The sequence below is a fragment of the Pagrus pagrus genome, assembly GCF_965226575.1.
Source record: "Pagrus pagrus genome assembly, chromosome: 6".
NCBI classification, from domain to species: Eukaryota; Metazoa; Chordata; class Actinopteri; order Spariformes; family Sparidae; genus Pagrus; species Pagrus pagrus.
The window spans coordinates 8,062,994-8,089,145 of NC_140190.1; the positions used below are offsets into that span (position 1 = coordinate 8,062,994).

Sequence of the window (26,152 nt, forward strand, 5' to 3'; positions counted from 1 at the left end):
GCTTAAAATGCATTAATTTTAGTCAAAACATTCAGAAATTAACCAAAATTATCAACAGAAAATGAAGATATATGAGTTTTTAAGACATTTATGTACTGGGATATTTACTAAAGTTATAGCATGCTATCTAGCTAGCCCCTTGCCTGAAAACCCCTTTTTATCCCAGTGGGCCAAAGCTCCTGTGCTAGCATGCAGCAAATGAGCAAATGTAAACACCAACACTCCCTGGCTAGCTGCAAGGCTAAATGAGCTAACAAGCTAACAGTAGCTGTCATGGAACAGAATACAGTTAGCGGCAGTTAGCAGTTGGTGATATATTGGTAGGCTATTGAAAGTAACTATTGCTGACAGGAACCGTAACTTTTTTTTGTAGTTTGTGTTCGAAACACACTTCTTAATACCACAAATTTAGTTTAGCTTGATAGTTGGTCCTGCTGCACACAGAGCAACTAAGCCCCTACTTTCATGTTTTTGCTAACATTAAGCTATCTTAATTTGTTACTGCTATCCAAGGCCACTTCTGGAAGGTGTCCTCCCACCTCCTTGGTAGTATGAGGGAGAGGTACGATGACATTATCCCATTTAAAGTATGATTTGTTACAAAAACTCTAACAAGAGCTAAAACAAGCACCCAGCAGACAGGGAGACTGTGGATTGCAAAACAGGTAAGCTTACCCACCTGGTACCACGGCTAAATTTGTACCATGTGGCCTCGCGTTTTTCTCTTTCACGGTCTTTGTCTTTGTCTCTCAAGGTCGCTTGCAAAAGTAACAAAACAAAACAATATTAACCGCCAGAAATTCTCCTTTCTTTTCCAAACGTTCACACAAGCTTTGAAGAATTCCTCTGTGGGCTTTGTAAGCCAAAGCCAAAACATTTTCCCCCCCAAAAAAGAAGAAGAAGAAAAAAGAAAAGAAACAACACGCTGAAGGCAGATCATCAGTAAAACATACACATGGAACTCAGGGTAAATTATCTCGACTAATACAAAATACATGAGAGCGAGAGACATTCAGAGCAGAGCAAACCTGCTTTAAGCATTACCTGCGGTACAAGTACATGCAGCTACATGCACTGTAACTGGCAAAAAAACAAGAAAATACCTGAGCGGGTGGGCAGGCCCTTCCTGCCTGAATTCTCAGCAAGCCCATACAGGATAAATAACAAAAGCAGCAGGAGAGTATACCACAGATCGAACGATTAAGATTTCACTCTTGATTGCACTGGTTGTGTCCAGAATGATAATTTATCCAACCAAAGGCCAATAAAGGTCATGAATGATTAGATGAGTATGAAATCAGCTCCGACCAGATGGCATGGCTGTCTCAGTCATTATGGCTCCTGACCCGCTGCCAGGTTCTGGGGCAGAACGGCCAGAGACGGTGTACGCTGCCATCGTGGGCGCAAAAAACCCACAGACATATATGGTCAGGGAAGAGTGATGTTACATTACACTCAGGTCTCGAAAACATATATCAGTGTCTCGATACAGAGGAGATGTTTTGCTCTTGTTTATCTTATTGTCTTTATTCCCATGATACCTGTTTTTAGACTTCCATTATGTTTAGGCTTGAAAAATCTATCTCGACCTGCAAGCACAGCCCAGTTATGTCTGGGATAAACAAAACTAAATAAAACGTGAATTCTGCCACAGAAAGCAATTTAGAGTTGCATGCACCTGAAAAAATGTGGATATGAGCTTTCATTTTCTGTCTATTGACTGTGACATAATGTACCAACAAGGAAATATAATGCAGCTACATCCACACAAGACATAAAGGGAGTGTGAGTGGTTTGATATGCTACGGCCTTTACAGTCGCCCAACAAGTCTAATTCTTCCAAAAGATAATAAATTACAAAATTAATTCTGTGTGTCGTTCCTCCTCCCTGTGTCTGTCCAACCTCACTGAGCAGCATAAAACCATTTTCTGATCTGACACCACTCTGGTTGCAGTTTAATTAAGATAAGGCACAAAAATGATTTGGTTAGGCTGAAGGAAAGATCACGGCTCGGCGTAAAATTACTACTCTGTTATGGTCTGTGGGGTCATGGTTGATATAATAACCACTTGGTTGTTTTTAGGGGACGTTTGTAGCCACGGTTATAAGAAACCAACGCTGACTTTAAATGAGAAATGGGAATTGATTCCTTCTGACCCGTGTAAAAGTCTGACATTTGGTTGAACTTAGTCTTGCATAGCCGGACTTATCTCCACAGCGCAGTGCCAGGGCTGGAGAATAGCCTGGTGAAACCTATTAGCATTCTGCTCTAGGGAGGGGAAATCAATCTGAGTAGTTTTCTATATGTTTTTTTTTCTTTTCTGTGTGACTTAATAAAACTTACGAAGAAAGCAGATAACGTTGCTGAGAGAGAGAAAGAAGAAGAGCATTGTAAGCCGGTGTGCATCAAGGTGGATCATTAAAGCAACTCTTTGTAATGTAGGCAAACTTTTTAAGTGGTTCTACAGAAAGATAGTTGATGTTCGAGTCTCATTCTCTGGTCATTTTGGCGGTTCATGGTGGCCGAACCAACATCTAATTAAAACAACCAAGTTTGGCCAACAAGAACAACCGGTTTTCTTCAACAACAACAAAAAAACTGTTCAGCAAAAGACACATTTACTCCACTGTTTAAACTCCAATCACCGGACCATTGTAGAGAAAACAGAATAGAAATGTTGAAGTGGGTCTTTCAATGAATCTTTTCATCCTCGCCCACTATGTGTGAAGTCGTCCCCCTGGACGTGGCCTCTCACCTCCACAGATAACACCTTGTAACTATGAGAGGGCAGCTGAATCCTTCTGGGAGTCGGCCTCAGCTCTCCACACCTCATTATGTGATTCAAACTACATGATGGAAAAGACTGAGAGACCATGGAGCGGTGTGGAGGAAAAGATAGAGGAAAGGATGGAGTTGAAAAGACGTTTTTTAAAGGAGAAGAAGGAAGAGAGGGAATGGGTGTATGTGTAGGCGGAGGGAAAGGAGCAGAGGAAAAAAGGGCATAACTTTTTAAGAGTTTATACAGTTTTATACAACTTGAAGTGCAAATGAATGGGACACACTCTGCTGCTCGTGTGTGATGTGTGGCGAGATGCACTAATTATCCCAGAGGCCTTTGGGCTAGGGGAGTGTTAATGAGCATTAATGAAAACACACCCAGACTGAGAGAAACCAAAGTACTGTCTTTTAATGATATAAACAGAGGAGCTGGGCCGAGTTTAGATGAAAGCCTGGTTGGAGGAGGATCTCTTCCCTTTGGAGACGGAGCTGTGGGTTAATGACGATGGGCAGAAGAGGGTGGGAAACTTAGAGTGTCTGTTTACTGCAGGTCATTGAAGTTTTTACCACAGAGCAAGGGTAAACAGGAGAGAAAGGAAGCTGCTCAAGTGCTCGCTGATGTGTTTAATAATAGCACTGATTATATCTTGTTTACTTTAATGTAAAATACGCAGTAAACGGCCTGTAGATGCTTCGAGACACAAACTAAACTGTGCTTCTTCCATCCTACCTGCTCTTGATGTGGTCTTCCAGTTCACCGCGGGGCAGTGTTTCAGTGCAATGGTCAGTGAAGGGGCAGGCCACAGTCAGCTTGTCCAGCAGCTTGTGCACCAGCAGGCTGGGCTTCCTGCAGCTCTGCAGCATTAGCGGCGTGCGGCACACGGGGCAGAAGTCGCTCTCCAGCAGGAAGCTGGTGAGACACTCCTGGCAGTAGGTGTGTCCGCAGGGCGTGTCCAGGGGCCTGATGAGCGCCTGCAGGCAGATGTGACAGACCAGGTCGTCGTCCACCTCGTCTGTGTAAAGGTACTCGTGGTTCTCCTCCAGCTGGTGACTGTGGCCGCACGAGGCGCACAGGTCAGGAGGCGGAGACAGCAGTCCATAGTCTGAGGGGGAGAGAGGCGGAGCCGATGCTTCGGCCATCACGGCGGGGAGTTCAGAGTGTACGCTCTCCTCCTGGAAACTCATTGAGAGGGCAGGCCTCGGGATGTGTGTTTAATCCGGTGAGAGGTCATTAGCAGCAGAGACCTGTGGGGAACAGTGTGAGTAGAGGGAGTATAGTGTGAGAAAAGCAGCGGAAATAGGCAGAAGTAATAAGATGCTTTCATAGAGCAAAATGACCAACGCAACAGTGTTCATTACAGGAAAAAACCTAAAGGTACATGTTAATGAAATATGTTGACGAAGGCTCTCAGTCATCCAGGTCATGGTAAATCTAAGTGCTGTATCGTAGGCAACTGAAACAAGTCCAGTTGCCTACGATACAGTACTTCGATTAACATTGTTGTGTCCAAGATGCCTATGTACTATATTGCAGGGATATCCACTGCTAAGAAGCCGAGGACGAGCTGTCTCTCCTTGTAATAAGTCTGTCTGTCCCGAGGGGCGATAGTGAGTCACTATAGCCTCTCAAGCTGTCCCTTCATGTAATAATGCCTCCTGGGCTGAGGGACGATAGTGAGTCACTGTAGCGTCTAGTGTGCCGCAGGAGAGGATGAAGAAGTCGAGCCGGCCGGAGGTACAACCATGGAGAAGTTAATATTCTCAGTAAGTTACTCAGTAAACACATAGTGTAGATGCAGAAGCTTTAGGAAAAACGACTTTTATCATCATCTCAAACTAAAAGAAACAATGTAAAAAGAAGCTAAGCAGGAGTACATTTTGTCGAGGCTTTCTAACACTGGAGACAGCTGTGGACGAGTAAAGAGCTGAACTCGTAATGTTTCTTTAGACCGGTAAGTTGTCTGAAACACAAACTGTAACAGTCAGCGTGATGTGACTGTTTTCTAGGAACTGTGGCGTTGCTAAAGCTGAGCTAAGTGGACTGTAAATGTACTGGACACACAAACGCTTCACATGAAGATCATAAGATAGCAGTCTTATTATGACCAGCTGCGTTCTTGCTCTGCTGTCAGTTATGAGTTGGCTTTATTGATAACAGCAGACTGTAAATTGCGACTGTATGGACCCAGTAGTAGATCCAATATCTTCTTCAATTCATTATATTGTAATGACTTGGCATTATGGTTGTGAGACTGTTATGTAACTTCACTATACATTTTTGAGCACATTACAAGGTTTATAATGCGTGGCTAACAGCAGTAATGACTCTGTTAGATATTGTGTACAGTCAGTAAATCAAGAAAATCTTGCTCCAGGAAAGAAAGAGGAGCAGCTCCGGCTTCTACCGACATCTGACTGACATCATCAGAGTGAAAATGAATTAAATAATTAATCCTGTCTGTAATATTAACATTAAAGATCTTACTAATCATATCTTACATGTACAGAGGGCTTTACAAAAAACATTCAGAACACTACAGAGTTCACACTGTATATATCTGAGCCTGATCACATCACTGTTTAATAAACACAGTCCTAACATGTTCTTATAAAAACAATGTGTCTGAACTAAACTAAACTGGCCCGGCAGAACTTTGTCTTTATAGGAGCAGAATTCAAGTCCAGCCACAGTGATTAATTACCACCCTGCCCTTTATTTTCATCTGCGGCTGGTCTCATCAACAAACCCCCAGAGGACGTCTGTCTCATCATTATCATACATTACATCAGCTGACATCTTTGACCATCACCCCATATCTCATATTCTGTATACTGTGAACATTCGCACATCCCATGATGAAGAGGTTTGCACAAAACTGCACAGCGTTATGGGTTTAAAACATACATTTTTTTAATTGTAATTTTTGTGTCCTATATTCATACTCAAGACTGCTGAAGTCATTAGCCTTCATATTTTATGCACCAGACACCAAGACAAATTCCCATATATTTCCATGGTGAATATATGGGTACATAAATATATAAATAGTAATGGATTTGCATAGAAACAAATGAAATATAGAAAGATAAACGGCAAAAAGGGTTTGAACTAAACCTTGAGAAACGGGGAAATACTGCCCCCTATTCGTTTGATGCAGGTGGCTGGAAATTACAAATAGCTCCTTCAAAAACATCATGATTGTGAATTAATAATTTGAAAATGTTTGTCAGGAACAAAATGATTGTTTTGTTTATGTCTGTGTCTTCTAGGCTTGTGAGCCAATAGTAGAGCGCAGTTGGTATCACGTGGTATCTGTACTTAATACTTATTTTAACAGTGAGTGTAAATTCATGTTTATTACTATATCAGCTAAATAAATACCTTAGTTACAAGTAAATAATTACTAGGTACATAAGTTAAATGTAAAATAACTGTTTTAACAGCATTAAATGTTAATTAAATTTACCATTATTTTAAAGTGTTACCAACTGTTCTTGAGTAGGCTACAGTACTTGTGTCAGTCTACTCAGGTACCTTCCACAACTGAAGGCAGACAGCAGTCAGAGTTATCATGTCAAGTAAACAGTGTGTGAAATTATTCATAAGCTGTGTTGCCGGATCAGAAGATGATTTCTTTCTCTTTCACACACACATGAACAACAGCAGCAGAGGGTGCGTGCGACAGTCCCCCCAACTGTCCTCTGCTCAGTTTGTTTGATTTTCTCTGCTGGCACAGAGAAGGGATATTGAATAGTGAGACTTCTTCTCTGGGTGCAGGAACATCAATACCACTCATCTCAGCAGCAAGTGTAGACACAGATAGACACAGATAACGCTGCAACGCTCACTCGCTGCACTGCATGACAAACACACATCATTGTTAATTCACTTTTTCTCACTGCTGGACAGGTTTATATTGTGCCCGACGCTGCGAGCGTGCCAGCGCACACGTCATATCCAAAACAGGCAGGCTCCTCGAGCACATGGACACTAACAGATGGGCTCAGTCAGAAACACGTCACCTTGGCAACAGCCATCGTGTTGGCCCACCACTAGCTTTATTTCTGGACCCACCGTTGGGTCTTGGCTGCTTAATGAGACACTAGATCTTGTTAAAAAAAAAAATACCGACAACAACTTGTGTTTGGAGTCGACAAAATAGTGCTCAGCGCCATTCTGGTGTGCTGAATAGTTTAAATAATCAGAACAGTAGACTTTGATGTGCAACCCCAATGTGCTAATGCAGACAAATATGAAGTACAAGTACATACAAATCTGTTAAGTAACCACCAAGCTGTCAAAACAAACAGGCCCTCTGCATTTCTTTGCACATAAACAGTATGACGACAGCTCAGGGCAAGTTCTGACAGCCATTAAAGCTCAGTGTCTTTGGTGTTTCTGTGAGAGGGGTAAGGCTAATAAGAAGAGGCTGAGCGGCCTTAACACAGATGAACTTTCCCACTGGGAGCTCGCGGTAACATGGTTGATTCATCACATGCTGTGGCACCTGCTGTGTCTGAGGTCATGCCTGATCTACGGAGCAGAGCACTTTCATCGCTATGCAGGAAAAAGCGAGAGACAGAGATCGAGAGAGAGAGCGAGAACAACTACCCGCCAGCGGGAGCTGAAAATTAAAAAAAGTGATTCAGAAAATGAAAGATGAAGGGGCTTTCATATTTGCCCCCTACTCCTGAGCCGAACAAGATATCATGATCTCCTCTACGTTTGAACTCTCCTGGGAAACTTTGCTATCAAAAGGGAAGCAATAACTTCACACTGACAATAAGAACATAGTGAATGGATGAGAATGAGCTCCTATTTAGTCTGAAACAAAATGGATGACACCTTCAGCGCACAGATTCACAATGTACAGCATGACTGAAACCCATTAGCCATGTTTGGAATGAAGATCACACAATAATAATGCTTTTACCGCTCACAAATACATGTACCTACATGCAGAGACATGGAGGTGGATACATGCCTGCCTCTACACCCACTCATACATTAGGGCACAGTGACAGGACACACCCGTGCCTGAGGAGCATCAGCTCTCTCAGGCTCCTTCCTGATTCCTCAAGTGACAAGATCATTAACTGTACAAAACCTGGACGCAGTATCTGTGACGTCACCTAAGTTTCATTCTGAAGCTCAATGGGGCGGCTCCAGCTATCTTTAGGCTAGTTTGACAGCTAGTGGCTAGCTGTCAAGCAAAGTGCTGAGACCAAAACAGTGTTTTGTACCGGGCTGTAAGCATGTTTATTTCTGCGACAAAATTGGGCATTTTCATATGGGGTTCTGTGGGAATTGACTTGCTTTTGGAGCCAGACTCAAGTCAAGGACTTTGAAGCACTACAGTTGCTGGCACTTCGGCATCGGCTTCATTTTTACGTCACACATTTTAAGAGACAAAAACAGAGAGCCGATAGGCTGAACCTTAACTACATAGATGTTTTATTATTAACCACAACTGCAATCCAACATCCAGACAAGCATGCTGCTTTCAGTCCACATGTCACTTTCGACCTCAAAGCGAAAGAAAAAGCTGTGTTTGGATTGTAAATTCAACACAAAGGTTGTGTTTTCTAGCCTTTGAACCAAAGTCATGTTGAGCTTTGGCTCAATAGGCTGTCCCATCTCAACGATCGAGAGCTGAGAGAGTTGTTTGTTTAAGATAGCCTCCACCTTCTTCCTGACTCATTGTTAGTTGTATGCAAATAGAGCAGTTGATTCACTCTTGGGTAACTCTCCTGCGATCTGAAATGACTTGACGAGGTTAATAATGATACAAGGCCGCGCCGAGTCAGCTGCTTTTCCTAACGATTGAGTGTGAAAAAACAACTCAGTGACAGAGTGACTGTGTCTGTGTCAGCAGCATTCTCGCTGTCCACACTTGAACTAGCGTGTTGCTATGTACATATCCACTCCTTATAGCCAACATCGAGAGAGATCAAACCATATCTGTATCAATCACAACAAACACACCCTCGGAGCTAAAGGCACAGTCAGCCAAATCGGACAAAGTGTGCGAGCATAGCTGGATGAAATGTAACACAGCTTTCCTACCGTCATCTGTGCTGTACTGAAATTCGTGTTTGTGTGTATTCTTACTGACACACCTGGTCGTTGGAGTTGTAGCGGGTGTGGTCTCATGTTATCAGGACCACAGACTGCTCTGTGATTCATGTCAGAAAGAAACTCAATCACAGGGCCCACACACTCACTGACACGAGTACAGCACAGAGTGGGAGTGCTGAACAACAAGTTGCTCATGCCAGTTCTTCGTCAAATCCTGAAAAAAATATCCAAATCTGAATTGCGTGCTGATACCAGACCGCTGTTCCAAGCAGCTCAGTAAACATGGACGCACAAATGAACATGAAGCAGCCTGAAGTACAAAGAGTGTGTCAAACACGGGCTCCAGCGCAGGCTGTTGTGTTCAGACGTGCCCCTGAAAATTCCAGTAAGACATTATCTCTTAACTTTCTGCAGACATCTGCTCCCCGACCATTCACATCATAAAACCAAGCAGCGGAAAAACTGACACATCAAGTGTCATTTCTGCAGTTCGTAACAGAAAAACATGCAACTGAAACTGTATAACTAGGACGGGTTAGACAAAACACACCCAAGACTCTCATCATGACTCACTTAATCATATCACTACATGTATTGTGGGAATCTCTCTTCTCTGCACCCGATGAGAGTAATAGTGATCAAGTAGCATAAACAAAGATAAAACATGAGTCTTAAAGGTGCACTATGTAGTTCTGGGGAAGAAATTTTAATCAAAAGAGAAAGATCTAAACAAACTAAATAAAACAAGCTCGCTTTGTTTTCATGACTGAATAAACAAACTGACCTTAGAGGACAACACAATTTCATACTGTTTTACTTTGTTTACATTTGGCGGACCCTGCCACCTTTCTAGCTTCAAACAGTGTTCTGGGGACCTTATTTTCCTCTGAGAACAGCTTGTTTATTCAGTTATGGAAAAGATAAATATGTCTGAGTTTGTAAAATTAAAATGATGTGTTTGAATTTCCTCTCCAGAACAGCATAGGGCCCCTTTAATATAGAAATTAAGTTGTCTGGCTTCAGCCAGACAGATTTTCTTACATAACATAACTTAATATGTTTAGCCTTTTTTTTTTCAAATCAAGCACATCTCGTCCCATTTACCATGAACATATGGGATGTGGAGCGACCGAGTGATGTAATTCCTGCACAACAACCTCTACATACAGCTCTTGCGTGTGTATGTTTGTGAATGCAGAGTTCATAGCAATCTCGGCGGTGAGTCTGAGCCAGACCTGACACCTCAGTCTGGGAGAACAGCTGCAGGCAGATGTGAGGCTCTGTGAAGTGTCTCTAATGCGAGAATGGCTGACTGGATCGGCACAGACAGTACTGAAGTCTGACTGAGACGGCGAGATTAGCAGTGGCATACATAGGTAACAGTAAATCTCCATGTACAGCATAATTATAGACCCATTGTAGCTCTGACAGGCGTGTAAAGTGAAGGTGGAAACACACTCACACCACAGGGATCCAATGCAAATTACACAGACCAGTAACAGGCACTGGAACAATGTCTTGTAACTGTTAACAAAGTCAGAGTTTCGCAAAGACAAGAACTTCTAATAAAAGAAATGTAGCTGGATTAGGGAAAGTTTACTTACATGACTTCCTGAGCAACGTTCACTTTCAGTAGTGCAGTTCACCTGGACAGGTAAAGCCTCGCACAGGGTGTAACATTAAACCACCTAGAGGGGAGGGCAAAGGAGAGTTAAATGACTCAGTGAAGAGGACTTTGTCCCAGTCACGGAGTCGGCCGATTGGCTGCCGGTCCTCGAGTGGAGAAACTTTATCCGACTTGGGGTCTCAGGGGAATTCTCTCAAAGCGGGAAATAGTGCTCCTGTGTGAGCTCAGAACCTGCTCACCTCCAACAGGCCAAGGTGATCAGGAAGTGGCAGAGCAGAGGGGGCGGAGCATGAGAAAAGGTAAATAAGAGTACTGCCCAAACCTGCTCTGGGAGTTTGGGAGTAGCTGGAATTTCCTATAAAGCCGAGTGGACATGGGAAACAGGAGACTGAGGGGGTTGAGAGACATTTTTTAAAAGTGCTGCAGAACCGCTGACAAACATTTTTCTTTCTGTGATGAAATATTAAAATGTCTCGCAAAAGGGCACCAGCAGATTGAGCTACAAGTTCTGACAGGACCTCTTCTATAACACAATAAAAACTTTATAACCCACACAACATTTTATACAGCGACATGATTGATTTCCTGCAGACCATTTGCGTAAACAGAAGGACCGTGCTCTGCTCTTTAAACAGGAAGCCCATAATCTGAGTAAATGACAGCACGTCTCAGGCTTAGCTAACGCTGCCATGTAAATACTGCGAGTATTTCAAACCTGTGTACAATACAGACTCTACAATACTTTGCTTGTATAGGGCCTATTTTTTTGTTTGTTGTGGTTTTGCTTCTCTATGACAATAGCTGCTTTTGTTAAGCCGTGCGTGTGACTCCGGCTTTGTACAAACACAGTTGTTAACCTGGTTTTCAGATGTGGTTTCCCTCTCGGCTTTTCCTACCCCACGCTGCTCTTTAAACCATGAGACTGTGAGCCACAGGTGCTCCAGACAAACACAACTGCAGACACAAAATGACGGTTCTTCATGAGTCACTCTGTTACGCGAGCAGGGCTGAATCACGACTTATCCAATATGTGATGAATATTCTCAAAGCACTTGCAGTTTTGCCCACTTTGCTAGTCACATATTAACATAGACTGTGATGTACACGACACTTTAATGCTTTTTTATCATCTGCGTTCAGGCTGCCACAGAATATCAGTGACTTTAGTGCAGTGAAAGTAGCACTGTATCTGAAACGCTGGAAAATACATGGAAATGAAATAAAACCCACCATATTTTAGTTTATTACTTGTCAAAGGAAGGGTTTAAGTGTATTGTATTTTACACCATCTTTTTAGTCATGCTAACAGTGTGACAATGTCGGTCCAGCCGTTAGCATTCCTCTTTGGTTCAGACTGAAATATCTCAAGAACTATTGGATTGCTGTGAAATTTTCCCCTTGGGATTACCTGTAATAACATTATAGAGCCCTTACCCTTTCATCGAGCACCATCACCAGGTCAAAATTTCAATTTGTTTCATACTTGGTTTGGTTTTAGACCAAATTCCTCAAAGGAAAGACATTTCCCCCCCCCGTTTCTTCAGTGTTTTATTTATGTTCCTGTGCATGTAAAGATCTTGAAAGTTTTAAGGTCAAAGTCTGCACCAACAGAAGCTCCTCTCTCCCACAGAAAACACGCCTCGTCAGTAGTCCCACCTCTGATTCTGTTTTCAATTTTCAAGTTAAATTACAAACTCAGTGTATTTTCTTTTTAATTGGAACGACAAAGAAACTCTTCCCACGGGAAAAAAAAATGAAATATAAGGAGATTGCACTGGATGGAGGGGGACCAGGAGGGCCATTGAGTTTGCTGAAAAACAGTAGGCAATTGCGGCTGTAATTATTACTTGTGCGGGGGTGAAAAATTACTCACATCCGTGCTCCAGGGGGTTAAAATCACAGACCAAAGCAAGTGATGTTAAAAACCCTACCTCCTTTGGAGAATAATATCTAATCCAAATGGGGCTTTTTGCTGTGATCAAAATGAACAGGAGAGACCTGTTGAGCATGAAGGCAAATTGTTTTATTTGCCTGCGGTTTTCAAATTTTACATTCTTTGAAGTCGCACTACACATGCAGCCCGGTTTCAGTGTGAGTTCACATATCACTCACAACCCTCATGCAACAGGTGTGTTTACAGGAACAGAAACTCTTGATTGTGATACTTTGATGGATGTAGAGAGATAAAGGTATTTTATCTGATGAACAACAGTAATATACTACAGCAGGATGTGCCACTTGGTAGGAAATGCCCATGAAATAGCTCTTTTACCGAATGATATGGTGTGTTTTGCTACAGTGATTCAAAGATTCTGAGTTTCATGAACTCTTAAGTTTTCTTTGAAGTGCTGAGTTGAACCTGCATCCTGTTTCATTTTCTGCTGAGTCCTCAGCTCCCTGCTGCTGGAGTTTATCTAAACACTGTGATGCAGGTGAAACCAATCTCCTCCTGCCTCTCTAGGACACCTTCTCTCCTCTGTCTTAGCCCTTTCTCTCTCTCTCTCTCTCACACACACACACTGAAGACACTCTTCTGCTGCCTTCATCTCTTCCCGGCTTAGCCGTGCTTCACATTCCTCTGACACACTTTCCTCTAAGTCCCCGGCAGTGACTTGAATTCAGATGGCAGATGAGGATGTAAAAGAAACGGCTGATACAAAGACATCGAACATTTCCCTTTTAACTCAAATTTTGAAATACCCTTCATCAGCTTCTCTTTCTAACAGTTCTCATGTGGCAGTGAAAGGTCGCCCGCCTCTCTTCCCTCCACACAGCATCCATATTTCATGGCACCAATGCAAATGCTCTTCGTAGCTTGAATATAGAAGAGGGGAGCAGGGGACAGAAGGTCATCAAATAGAAGCAACCGAGCCGGCTCCACCATCACCACGGAGATGGCCTCCTTCACGTCCTTCTCATGCGATCTGTGAACACTGACCGTGTGTGGGTGCAGGTGTGAGTGTGTGCAGATGCATGTGCTCTGGTGTTGTGAGCATAAATTTAGGGGTCGAACCGAGAAAAAGGCAAAGTTTGTCCAACAAAAGACAGACATGCTCAGCCTTTTCAGCCTTCGTCTGTTTAAAAAGGGGCAACAATTCAGCCCAAACCAGCCTTCAACTGATGTATTTAGATAAAAAAGCTACCTTGAGACGGCTCTTCGCTCAAAAATGATATTGAACTAGAGTATAACTACATTTATAATATATTTATGGCCCCCTATCTCCACTGAGCCCTTATGGTTGCTGTATTTCATTTATTAATTCTACCCTGCAGTTCTGTTGAAAATGAAAATGATTTGCAATGCTGTGTTAGTCTGAATGTATGATACCGAACGAGTGAATGTTTCATGGATTTGTGCAGTCCACATCGAAAGGGAAATTCCAGTATCGGCCAGCCTGGGTGTTGTTGTCATATTTTTAAAGATTAACTCCACTGATTTGATACGTTAAAGACCTACTGCATATTGAAACATGTAATATGAAGCCTTTTGTGGCTCCAGAGGAAGCTGCATGCAATCTGATAAATTGCCTCCAGTGGTGTGGCTCAGTGGTTAAGTTGCATTGTGGGTAATGTAGGAAGAAGAATGCGTGGAAATAAAACTGTCCATAATGTTTTCAGCAGTGTTATAGGAGTGCAATGCTAGACCAGTGGAGTGTTTTTCAAACACTTGGCACCTACATTACCCACAATGCACCTTAGCTTCTGAGTGACATATCTGGAGGCAACTTATGAGATTACCTGCAACTTCCTGTGGAGCCTCAAAAGTCCTCATACAACTTTTTTCACTTTTTTGCGATCTCTGTTGTAGAGATTTGAGAAATGCCGACTGCGGCAGGAGCAGCAATGATCAAGATGAGCCTTTCTAAAAAGAAAGAAAAAGTTTACTGTGATCGAGCAGATAAACACCCAGTTGCGTTTACTGTAAATCCAATCGAAAAAAAAAAAATGCCCTGGAAATCCCTGTAGCTACTGTAGCAAACTGCACAGCACAGCAGCCACTTCCTGGTTAACTTGCAGGCTGACATACCGGCTCTATTCACACGTACATGCTGGTTCGTTTGGTTGATTATTGTGAGGGTGTGGCTCACTTTCGATACAGCTTGTGTGTTTGTCAGAAGATACAATGATCAGTTCTACAATGGGCTTTTATTTTAGCAACATGTCCACTATACTCTGGCTCAAACTGAATTTTCTTACATCTTGTACAGACATTCATGGTCCCTAGAAGATGAAACTCAATGATCCCCCTACTTTTCCTCTTGCTCCCCCTCAGGTTAAACATTTTTAGTGTCACATACTTAATTGATGACATTACTATCAGCCTGCGTTATACTTTGTTAGCATGCTAAACACACTAAATGAAGATGGCAAACATGCAAACCATCAGCATGCTAGCTTTGCTTTTGTGCACGTTAGTTTACTGAAGTTTTTCACACACGTTTGGTCAAAACACTGCTTTGTATTCTAAGTGCAGCTTCACAACATCACTAGCAGGACTGCAGACTCTTGGTCTTCTTATCGACTGATATACTGTATGAGAAAGACGGACTCGGCTGTGGCCGGTTGTTACACTGCGGTGCACGTTAACTCTAATAGCTCCATGGATCTTTCTGTGCTTCCTTTAGCTCTGACTCAAAGATAAGTGAGGTGGTTTCTTCCTGGGTTTCTCCCTGAACAGATCAGTGTTGTTCTCGAGTCAGTGTCTTTACATATCAAGTTGTGAGTAAAAGATTATAGTGATCAGTGTTGGACAGCAAGCGAACACATTTACTCACCTGCTGTACCTGAGTATTTCCGTGTTATGTTTACTTCATGCTTCAGAGGGAAATATTCTATTTTCTACTCTACTAGATTTATCTGACAGCTTTAGTTAAGAGTTACTTTTAAGATGGAAATTTCACACGGTGGGTTATATAACAAGCTTTTAAAATAAAAACACAGTGTTGGAGAGCATTCTCATTTCTCCAACCTATTTGGCCTTCGACGTCTTACAGGAAGCAGTTTGTATTTGCGGGTCATATATCAGATGTCTATGAGCTGTTAGGGATTTTTCTTCCTCTGAACTTCTTCAATTTAGTACATGTTCAAATGTTTTGTACTTTTACTTCACTGCATTCTGCTAATAATTTTACTCGAGCAGGATTTCTCCTGCAGGACTTTTGCTTGTAATGGGGTATTTTATATTGTTGTATTGGTTTCGAAGTAAAGGATCTGAATGGTTCTTCCACCGCTCATCATAACCAAACTTATATTGGGCAAAAATATACGAGCATCATCCAGGTTAGAAAAACACCAGATTTTACCTTTACATTAATCTGATGAGACCGGGCCTCTACAACGGCTCTGAGTTCAGACTTTCCTCATCTATGTGACAAGACCTGTCTATTTTTAGATGTAGTTTGTTGGAGAACTTTAGCCCAACTGGGCTGGTACAGTAGATAATGCTTTTAGACTTGGTCCCTGTGTAATTATTCAACAACCCGAATGAAGAACACTCGGCACGTCACCCTCTTTGCACTGCAGGCAAATGACGCACATTCATACATCGCCGAAAAAAGAAGCAGCCCTCTCTCCTGCAATCCCATTTGGCCACCCGTCTTGTGGTACAGCCTCAGAAAACTTCTGAACTGTCTTCTTCTCTTCTTTCTATTGTACCTCTTCTCATTTTATTCAATCTAAGAAATACAAGCAGTGCCATTTCACCACAGCTGTGTTTTTTTTCCCTTTTTCTCATGAATACATTTTCCGAGTAAAACATTTTCAATTTCTCCTGGTAATCTTCAGCCGCCTAATTCAAGGTGGCATCTGAAATACACAAATCTGTCTCAGATCGTTTCCCTGTCTCATATTGTTTCCCTTTGCTCTTTCGCTCTCCGCAGTAATAGATTGTGGCTTTCCATCACTCCCAGAGTCGCACATACAAACACTTTGCTTTCACATAGATACGCACGAAAAACGTCACACGTCAGACGGGGGCTTATCCATTACCGCCTGCCTTGACACCTCTGGCCCACTGCCACCTACTCAAACCCCACCCTCCTCCAGCACACTTCAGTCTGGAGCCACACACTGAGACAAGACATCAGAAGGGAAGAGGTCTGCAGCATTTTCATCTACTCTTTTATTGCAGCTAGTCTTATTTGCACAAAAAGGCGGCCATGGTGACAAAGTAGGCCAGTCGATATTCATTTTTCCAGCTCTGACAAAATATTATGGGGGAATAATGATGTATTCAATAAGTCATTAGTCTGGTGTCAAAAAGAGGGCTCCACTTTTGACATGGAGAAAAACGGGGTGAGGAACATGCATGCCTGATCTGTCAGCCGCTCTACAAGCAGTAATCACTGGTGTGAACATCATCATTCAAAGTGCACGGGCTGGATGGTGTTATTTGTCATGCTATTTGTCAAATGTCACAGTGACTCCGAGCCAGACTGTAACAAAAGAGGGAGACATTTGTACATGTGGGACAAGAGGGACAGATGCTGAGCTGAATGCAGAGCGAGAAGCGAGGGAAATGAAAGAGGGTGGAGAGAGAGGGAGAGAGATAGGAAGCGAGCGGCGCGTCTGGCTCAGTTTTCAGCGTCGTATTGGTGGTCTGAGTCTCGGGGGGGAAGCAGAGCGTTGCTGTTCCAGCAGGTAACAGAGCTCACGCCAGCCAGCAAATGAAGATGAATGCACTTAATCTCTCTGCTGCCAAAACTACACCTTGGCATTGAGACACACACTAAAGGCCCTCACACACACACAAACACACACACACACACACACACACTAGCCATCAATCTAACGCAGGCTTCACATGCAGCCGAAATGTTTACTTTTTACATTAATTTCAATATTTCTGCCTCTGAGTGAATAAAAATGTGTTTGTCACTGCTCATAAAAGCCTGGACGAGTGACTGCGACTGTGTGTTTGTATGAGTATGTGTGTACTGAAGAGTGTCTATCGAAGGAAAACTAGAGCAGGGCCACAGATGCTTGACAGCGGGACAGTCTCATTATCCCGGTCCAGTGTGAGAGGCTACCAGCGACCCCTGCCAACTCCGTATGTCACTCAGACGTTGCCGTTGGTAACGACAGATTAGCCTGATTGGCTGCGGGTGCTGTGACAGGAGAGAGAGGGCTGATTAAAATGTCTCGTAGTGTGAGAAGTAGCACAGGGGATATGTGCAATTAAAGGTGCACTACGCAGTTTTGGGGAAGAATTTTTTACGCAGAAGAGAAAGATCTTCATTGACTGATTCTTCTTTAATTCCTAAACAAACTAAATAAACAAACTCTCTTTGTTTTCATGACTGAATAAACAAACTGACCTCAAATGACAACACAACTTCATACTGTTTTACTTTGTTTACATTTGGCGGACCCTGGCACCTCTCCAGCTTCAAACAGATTTTCCTCTGAGAACAGCTTGTTTATTCATTAATGGAAAAGATAAATATTTCTGAGTTTGCATTATTACGTAATAAATATTGTAAACATTAAAATTCTGAGTTTGTATTTCTTCTTCCAAAACTACATAGTGCCCCTTTAAATACAACCGGCTTGGATTTGATCCAGAAGCAATAACGTGCAGAAATATGGAGCAGGATTCAAAAGTCCCTTTGATCTTCCAGCGTTTCTTAACAACTGCAGATAAACTGCAAAGATCAGTCGCTCCATTTGCTGAATCCACCATAACCCTTCTCATCTCCCATTCCCCGATGAGTCCTCCATCTCCCAGCAGGACCTCCTTTTCCTCTGTAGAGCTGTGAAAACCTACTCAACCGTCTGAGGATAGATGACAAGTGGAGAGCATCCACAGTCTAATTGTCCATGACATTTGCATCAGGATCTGTGTGGAGGCTGCTCCCCCGTATCGCCTGAACGTCTTCTCCTATCAGCGTAACCCTCACCTGAGAAATGTCATTTCATCCCACTCCGTCCATCTTTCATAATGTTAGTGACGGTTATGTAAAAAAGTCGGGGAAGGTTGCAGCATACAGTAAAAAGAGGCCTGTTAGGGCCCGCGATGGTCTTAGTCCAATCGTTTCATAGTATTTTGGAGTGATTAAATTGGGCTTATGATGCAACAGTCCAGATGACCAGGACTTACAAGAATGTGAACAGACGGAGTCATTCATCACAGCCGTAATCCTCTCATCCTTTTATTAGACAGTCAGTCCACTCTGCTGCCATGCAACCCTCAATCCACATGCATGAGCACCTCGCATGGACACAGCACACACGGTCAGCGAGGACAAAAACCTGCATAAAAGGACGGGAGGCATGAGAGGGCCTGTTTCTGTTTAGTGTTTCTGAAAGCAAACATCATTTCGGGGAGGACTGCCGAGCGCCGGATGAATTAAGCTTTATAAATATTCACAGATCTCTCCTCCTCTCGCTCTACCCTACTGTGATCGCTTAGCTGTACGTCCAAACAGCCTTAGATCTTTGCGGGCGCTAACTTCCAGAGGGATTCTAGAAAACGTATTAGTGCAGCGAGATGCAACATGTTTATTTGTTGGGAGGAAATATTCATGTATTCAGAACGGGACATGAAAACACACTGCGCAGAATCACATTCATGTGATCAGTGTGATTGTTCTGTTGACTTTTTGACAGCCATTATTTTTGCCTTTTTGTTGCCATGGAAATCTATTTCTAATTTCATGCCTCTTGTCACAGCACATGCCTGTCGGTGACACATTGAAACCTGGTGCAGGTTTATTTTCTGACTGTCTGTGAAGCCTCTTGCCACTGCTGCAGTATTTCTGTGCTGTATTGATTTTCACTGTACACGGCTTGTCTCTCCGTGTTGCTATAGTAGAGTCTGATGTGTCGCTCTGGCCATCGTCCTTCCTGCTCCAGTCACAGCAGCTGCTCTGCTCTTAAGCCGGCCACCAGTGGGTAACTCGGTCTTTGATGTGAAGCATCTTGATGGCTCTCATTCAGCCTCGGGGTTGAGCTTTACAGCTTCACATTGACCCGGACAACAGCCGTGTCAAAGAAATACTGCAGGAGGAGAGATATCGTACCTTTGTTTATAAGAGAGCAGCACCTATACCTGTATTACTGCACTACTGCTGCTCTTACTATAATCCTACAGTATATGAGTAATTCAACAGAACCACAAATAATTTTTGCAGTGGTTGGCTTTTCAGATCCATCATGTAAAGGCTGAAGTGAAATACAAAATGTATAATTACATTTTCATGCGTGTGTAATTGCCTGAAAATAAGAATTCTTGTGTTTTCAATCCCTAAAAATGAGCCTTTTATATCTACAGAGGTTGGTACCAGTCCTTGCTGCACCGCGTTATACAGCAGTTATACAGCAGACTGTTGTAGACAGCGATACAGTAGAAAGATAGAAAGGGTATTTTATTGGTTGCAATCTGAAGCCTCATCAATAGATGACGCTAAATTCTGGCCACTTTAAGGAAATAGTTTCATTTTGGGAAATATGAAAATATATTTGCTCTTGTTAAGAGATGATGAGAGGATAGGTACAACTATCTTAACTGTTTGACAAATATAAGACCAAAGTGTTAAAAGGACTTAAATATTATAATTAATTTGAAATTATGGCCTCCTTGCTAATGTCTTGCTAGTAAGTCCACTCTCCTTTTAACTCTTTTAACTGTTTTTGGTCTCCACCACCTACTGAAGGAAATATTAGCTTGAATACATTAGCCCCTTAGCCACTAAAGGCTCCAGTATGTTTACCATCTAATAGCTAACTTTGCCTGCTGTTTGGTGCTGGACAATTAGCATCCAGAGCTGAGCTTTTTTTTTTGCTGAAAATAGCAGCTCAAGTCATAGCAATGAGTATGAACCAAACCATAACAAATAGCTTAAAGACTCTAAGATGCAGAATTGGTTGATAGTTATTTTTGTTTTTGCTACTAGGAGTGACTCCTTCCACGTACAAGTAGTCATGTGATTCACTGTTAATGTAGAAACTTTGATTATGGCAGCTTTAACAGCATTTTATTGTTGTAGCTGGTTGAGATGGAGCTAATGCCAGCTACTTTATGTCATGTTTGGGAATTTAAGCTTGAATTATTTTAACTCATCATCTGTTTTGTGTTCGTGCAAAGTCACTGTTTCCTGTAGCTGTCAAATGAAGGTAGTGGAGTGGAACAAAAACTGACTAAATCTTCTTAGTTACATTCCACTAGTTCATTTTTGTGGCTGTAGTTTGTAGATTGGATTCAATTCTGCATTCAAAAATAAGCAACGAATCAACACCACTCTAAAATGACAAAATCTAATATTCATGCCATGCTCTGATATTGTGTCTTCATGTCCTCCCCCCTGTAAATCTCTCACACACACAGACCCATCTAAAGATAATCTATAACTTTATTCCTGAATGTTTAATCCATCTTGAGAATCTCGCCCTCTTCTTCTTTAGTAAGACTTTTCTTTCACAGTCTTTTTCAACAGTATATCTTTGTCTTCTTGTGTGTCCCATACAGCGTGTGCCCTGTTACAAATATCTGCAAGACACACAAGGCAGATACGGTTTTCATAACCTGAGGGTGACATAAGATATTCACTGCCGGAGCTTCTGAGAAAGGCTTAGCAGAAACAGGGTCAGAGTCAGATAAAGAATAACACTGTTTGAATCTTAAGTTATTATGATGCGGGGGAGACGGAGGGAGGAGAGCTGCTGTGTTGAAGTGGAAGCAGGGAGAAAGCCGACATGGCTGATAAAGGGAGGCGGAGATGACGGAGACCGGAGGCTTTTAAGTGCGATAGAGGGAGGAGATGGTCAGATGGACGTGAGGAAAACAAAGCCAGATTAATTGTGTAAAATGACTCTCTTCCACCTGCAGGGAAGGCCAGGAGTGACACTTAGGTCACACTTGGAGCTTTGCCTCTTCCTCTCCTCCCCCTCTTCCCTGTCTCCTCCCTCTCCTGCGCTCTTTCCAACACCAGCTCCTTTCATCCCACTCCTCCTCATCCCTCTACCCCTCGTTCCCTCCCTCCCTCGACCTCCCCTGTGGCTGTCCTGTGACGTCGAGCAGACGTGGAGGTTAGCATCACTGAGAGGATGGAGGGGACGGGGCTTAGAGTGGGAGGGGGCTCGGACATAAATAGAAACTGACCTATCATGTACAAACACAGGCAGTTACCAAACATTAACGCGCCGGCAGACTGAATATAGCCGCCGTAAACGCACACATTTCTGGATTTAGCAAAGGTTACATACTGCATTAACGTAATCTCTTCTCTGTGTATTTTTGTAGGAGGATTAAAATAAAATGCCAACTACTGTAGGCCTCGCAGAGTAGGATGTCCCTGGTGATTCAGAGAGCTCATGTCCCCTCCTCAGATGTTTCTTGCCAGTCCCCCTCTCTCTCTCTGTCTCTTCGACAAGTCGAGGCGTAATCAGACATCTCAGGTTCGCCGAGCGTGACTGTGCTCTGCTTTATCTGCCAGCGCTCCTGTGCTGCACGGTGACAGAGCAAGGTTGGTACAGAACAAAGCCATTTAGCCGAACCGCTGGCTGACACGACAAGGGAGGACACACACTCTCACACAGACCCTAATGGATAACTGAAGAGCAGGTTCTCAGAAGTTTCGTTCGTCTTAAACCCGCCTGTCTTGAAATTAAATTCAAAGTGGTTTGTTTATTTCAGAGGAGGTGAAAGAGTGAATAAAAAAAGGGGGTCCTTGGACTGGTGGTAATCCCATTTATGTGACCTCTAATCCCATGGTATAGATGGAATGAGTTGGGCGGCTAGATGCTTATTGACTGTGGCGAGGGCCTATTTTTAAACTGAAATTGTTACATAATTAAGAGCGGATCAATAAGTCAATTGAAGGAGAAAGAGGAACAGTGACATAGCCCACATATAAACATGTTAACAACCCCCAAGGGAGCTTTGTGCATGTACTCTCTTTTCATCACGTTCACCCCCTCCCCTCTCTCTCACACACACAGAAATGAAAACAAACATTATGCAGGACTCCCTGCTTATTAGTATTATGCAACGAGCGGGCCACAAATGAAGGTTGTGTTAATTTGCGGCTTAATATTCGCCGGCTGCTCATAGCAACACGAGAAGGAGCAGCAAAGTGGCCTCCGACCAATAAAAGGGAAGCAGCGAACTGGTGAGGTAGGAAATTATGTACAGACTGAATTCATTTCAATCTCTTTTGTCATTTTTAATAGAATAAAATAAGCATCTGTGTTCAGTCATTATGCACATTATGCTAAGTTATTTTAATGAAAGCAGCTCCAGTTTGTCCCGTGTAGTACTCGGCTTCGCTCATTTGAAAGTGGAGTGTTATCGATGGTGTTATTCCAGTCAAACTGTGACAACAAAACGATTATGTAAGAGTGTTTGTGGCTAAGAGGTAACACATCACACACAGTCGTAGCACAGCATGTGGTTCGTTAGAGGGTTCACACCGTCATGTTTTGCTATTGATCTGTGTTGCACTGCTGTAAGCAAAGCTTTGCTGAGGCTTTATGTATGCTGTAAAAATGGATTTGAGTTCCTATGAGCCTAATGGCGCAGCCTGGATGTCACTGCGTCAACCGCTCAGCTAATACACGGCATGGATTTTACCGTATTTACCTTTGATGAAAAGGTTCAGCACTTTCATTTGATACTCTTTGTATATTTGGGAGCAGTTAGCTTAGCCTGACATACATACTGGAGACAGGGGAAACAGTAAGCCTGGCTCTGTCCAGAACTAACAAAATCTGACAGCATGACATGGCAAAATAGTCAACACATTTTGTTTGACCATGATAGGTTCTCTGCGATGTTGATTCCCAGGAACCCAGCCCCTTGATTCCTCTGGGCTCGTCTCTGTTAGCCTGCGTGTACGACATGGTTTTGTTCCGTCCTCCATGCAACGTGTTTCAGAAGAGGAACGTCGTGCCTCCCTGATATTATAGAGTTGTGTTCATTTCGTGTGCTGTAGATCCAAAGTCTGCACCAGGTGGTTTATTTTGAAAATTGATGGGATGCACTATGCCGTTCCGCTATCTAACTTCCTGTCTGGCCCGATCTGCTCTGTGCAGCTTGATGCGGCAGGGGGAAAAACTGTTCACCTGCACCGGTGTTGAGCACTAACATAGAGAAGGTGTGACTGCCAATCTGAACTGTCTGCGTTTGTCCAATATCCAATTGCAGAGTGTCGCACACAAGCCTAGAACTTTATGTTCAGCTTCATGGGTGAGATTATATTGAATGCCGAGCTGAAACAGCATTCTGATGTAGCCATTTTTATTCCCAAGGTGCATGACGACTGAATGGAGGGATGTTATCTTTTATGTGCTGCAGAACCAGTTTCTCAAAACACTTCATCAGGATGGGGGTGAGAGCCACAGGGCACGGACTGATATGAGAGTGTTGACAATCCTCTCATCGAATAAACTAATTAAAAGTATATTTTCCGAAATGTCAACCTATTCCTTTAAGATGCAAAAAAATTAAATATATAAGAGCTGATTAAGCACATGTGCACTGACACATGCACAACTTGCACGTGGTGTTTACACTGTGTAGATATAACAGCTGTATAGTTTTAAAACCTCAGCAAAGACTGAACTCTCCAGCACAATTTGTCTAAGTGTGATCTGAAAATGGCAACATTAACAGCAGCTGCAGTAGAAACTTAATGGATGGAGCTCGGATTAGCTTGCAGACGGCGTACTGTGCATTCAATGCTGGCTCTGCATATTTGATAACTTAAATCCAATCATATACACATTTTAAATGAACCAGCTGCTGATTTTTTGATAACACACGTGGTGCAGAATTCCAAATAAATCTCTCTATAGCAGTTCGAGTTAAAAATGCAGTTTGGGCTGTTTAATGCAGCCATGTCAGAGGCCTGACTTGTCTTCAAAGTGATGGAGTTTGGACAGAGTGCCACTGTTACTGCTGCTGGAGTCATCAAGATGCAACTACAGCCAGCACACAGTATTTAGCTCTAATGAGCCTCTGACTTTGAGGCACATCAATGAGGCGCCTCATTCATAATAAAGAGCTTCAGTCCCGCGGGCAGCAGCTAAATGAACTGGGACCGAATGCAGGCAAACAGTTTAGCCTGCTCCCTCAGCTCTGCGAGCATCGACTGTGATAATTAACCACACAGCTAAAAATCCAGAGAGGTATAATCATACTGTAGGTAGCTTAGCAGACACAGAGAGATACACGTGGGCCGGTAACACATGAACATCTGACGCAGTCAAATTAGGTTAGCAGATAACAATCTTTTCCATCTCCCGTTTTGACCATGGCCTTTGAGTCGAACTGAGATAGAAAGAGTTACATTATAAAGAAAAATCCAAGCAAAAATCTTCCCTTCCCTTCCTGTTATGCCTGTGAGTAAGAAACGACTGATTGCATCTCACAATCAAGCCGAGGATTCAAGAAACAAGAAAGAATAATTTGACAGAAGACTTGTGGGAGACAAAGTCTGGATTAATCAAACACGCAGCAATTAAAAAAATTATCTTACACAACATACAACTTCTGTCCAATGCCCTGTGGATCCCGAAATAAATTCAGTGCTTTGTCGCACACTCTCTCCAAATCCTCTGGGAAATGATCAATGGATCAACTCTGCAATTCTAATACCCCGAACAAAGCACACAGGGGGATTAGCAATGTTTATCATCATTATCCTAACAGTCCTGATCCAAATGAAATGAATTCCAGGAACTTGTCTGCGCCTCCCAGAGTTTGAACACGGGCATACGGCGCTGACGAGGCCATCACTAACGCCTTCGAAGTAGCCATGATGGATGGCACGCGTACAGGTCAGCGCTGATGCTGATGGATCAGCCTGTGAAGTCGACGGTCGGAGTCACAGCCAATGTGACAGAGATGGGGAGACGTATGTGCCAGAGCCTGAGAGGTGCACGACAGAGCATTCATCATGCAGAAGTCACATAGAAATGTGGGTTTTTAATGTTTTTCCTCCATTTTTATTCCTGCTCTGTGTTGTTGTGACGGTCCAATTTTAACCAGAACTCTCTGAAATATGAGATTTCAGTTGCAGGAAACCATCCGGATTAAATGAAGGTCAAATAAGATAATTTAACAAAAGTGTGGCAGCAAAACAGCTATCTAAATTACTCTGCTTGTACACAACTCACCCAATGTACAGTATTACAGACTTCTGCTGGCCTTTAAAGTATACCTCACTGCAAAGACATTACTTACCTCTGCTGAATGCTGGCCTGTTGAGGAGACATTTTACAGCGCTCATGACTGGCGAGTGCAGTTTGTATTGCTTCAGGGCTGCACTGCAGCCGAATAAACTACCGCCAAAGTCACAAAGTTGCAGAAACAAGCACACAGTGCTCCCATAAATGCAACTGTGTGACCAAGTGGCTTTATCCAAATTGATTACACACAACCAGAACATCATGTCAGTGGCCTTCGCTCCTGTTAACAACAGCTTAAGGGAATAGATTCACAGTAACATTTGTTTATACGGGATTCGGGATGTAGCTCCTGTGTCTTTAAGGCCCCCCCTCCTGAATCCCTGGTCTGCTCTGATTGGTCAGCTCACACAAGCATGAGCCAGCACCACTCACTGTGTCTCCAGTCGGCTATGACCTTCACTTCTACTGTGAAAATAGGCATAAATTATGCAAATGTCTGACATGGTGGTGTAGTGTGATGTCAAGAAGTCACAGAATTAA

General features: G+C 42.9%; 1 protein-coding gene across 1 annotated transcript; it reads right to left on the reverse strand.

The window, feature by feature from the left end:
- Positions 1-3,220: 3,220 nt before the first annotated feature.
- Positions 3,221-25,716, reverse strand: LOC311258062 (E3 ubiquitin-protein ligase LNX-like; the record flags this gene model as incomplete). Its single annotated transcript, XM_084354110.1, has 4 exons — positions 25,668-25,716; positions 10,464-10,547; positions 3,511-4,025; positions 3,221-3,269 (listed from the first exon to the last, which is right to left on the reverse strand). The coding sequence occupies exons 3-4, from the start codon at positions 3,963-3,965 to the stop codon at positions 3,221-3,223; spliced, it is 504 nt and encodes a 167-aa protein (XP_084210236.1). The 5' UTR covers positions 3,966-4,025; positions 10,464-10,547; positions 25,668-25,716.
- Positions 25,717-26,152: the final 436 nt, after the last annotated feature.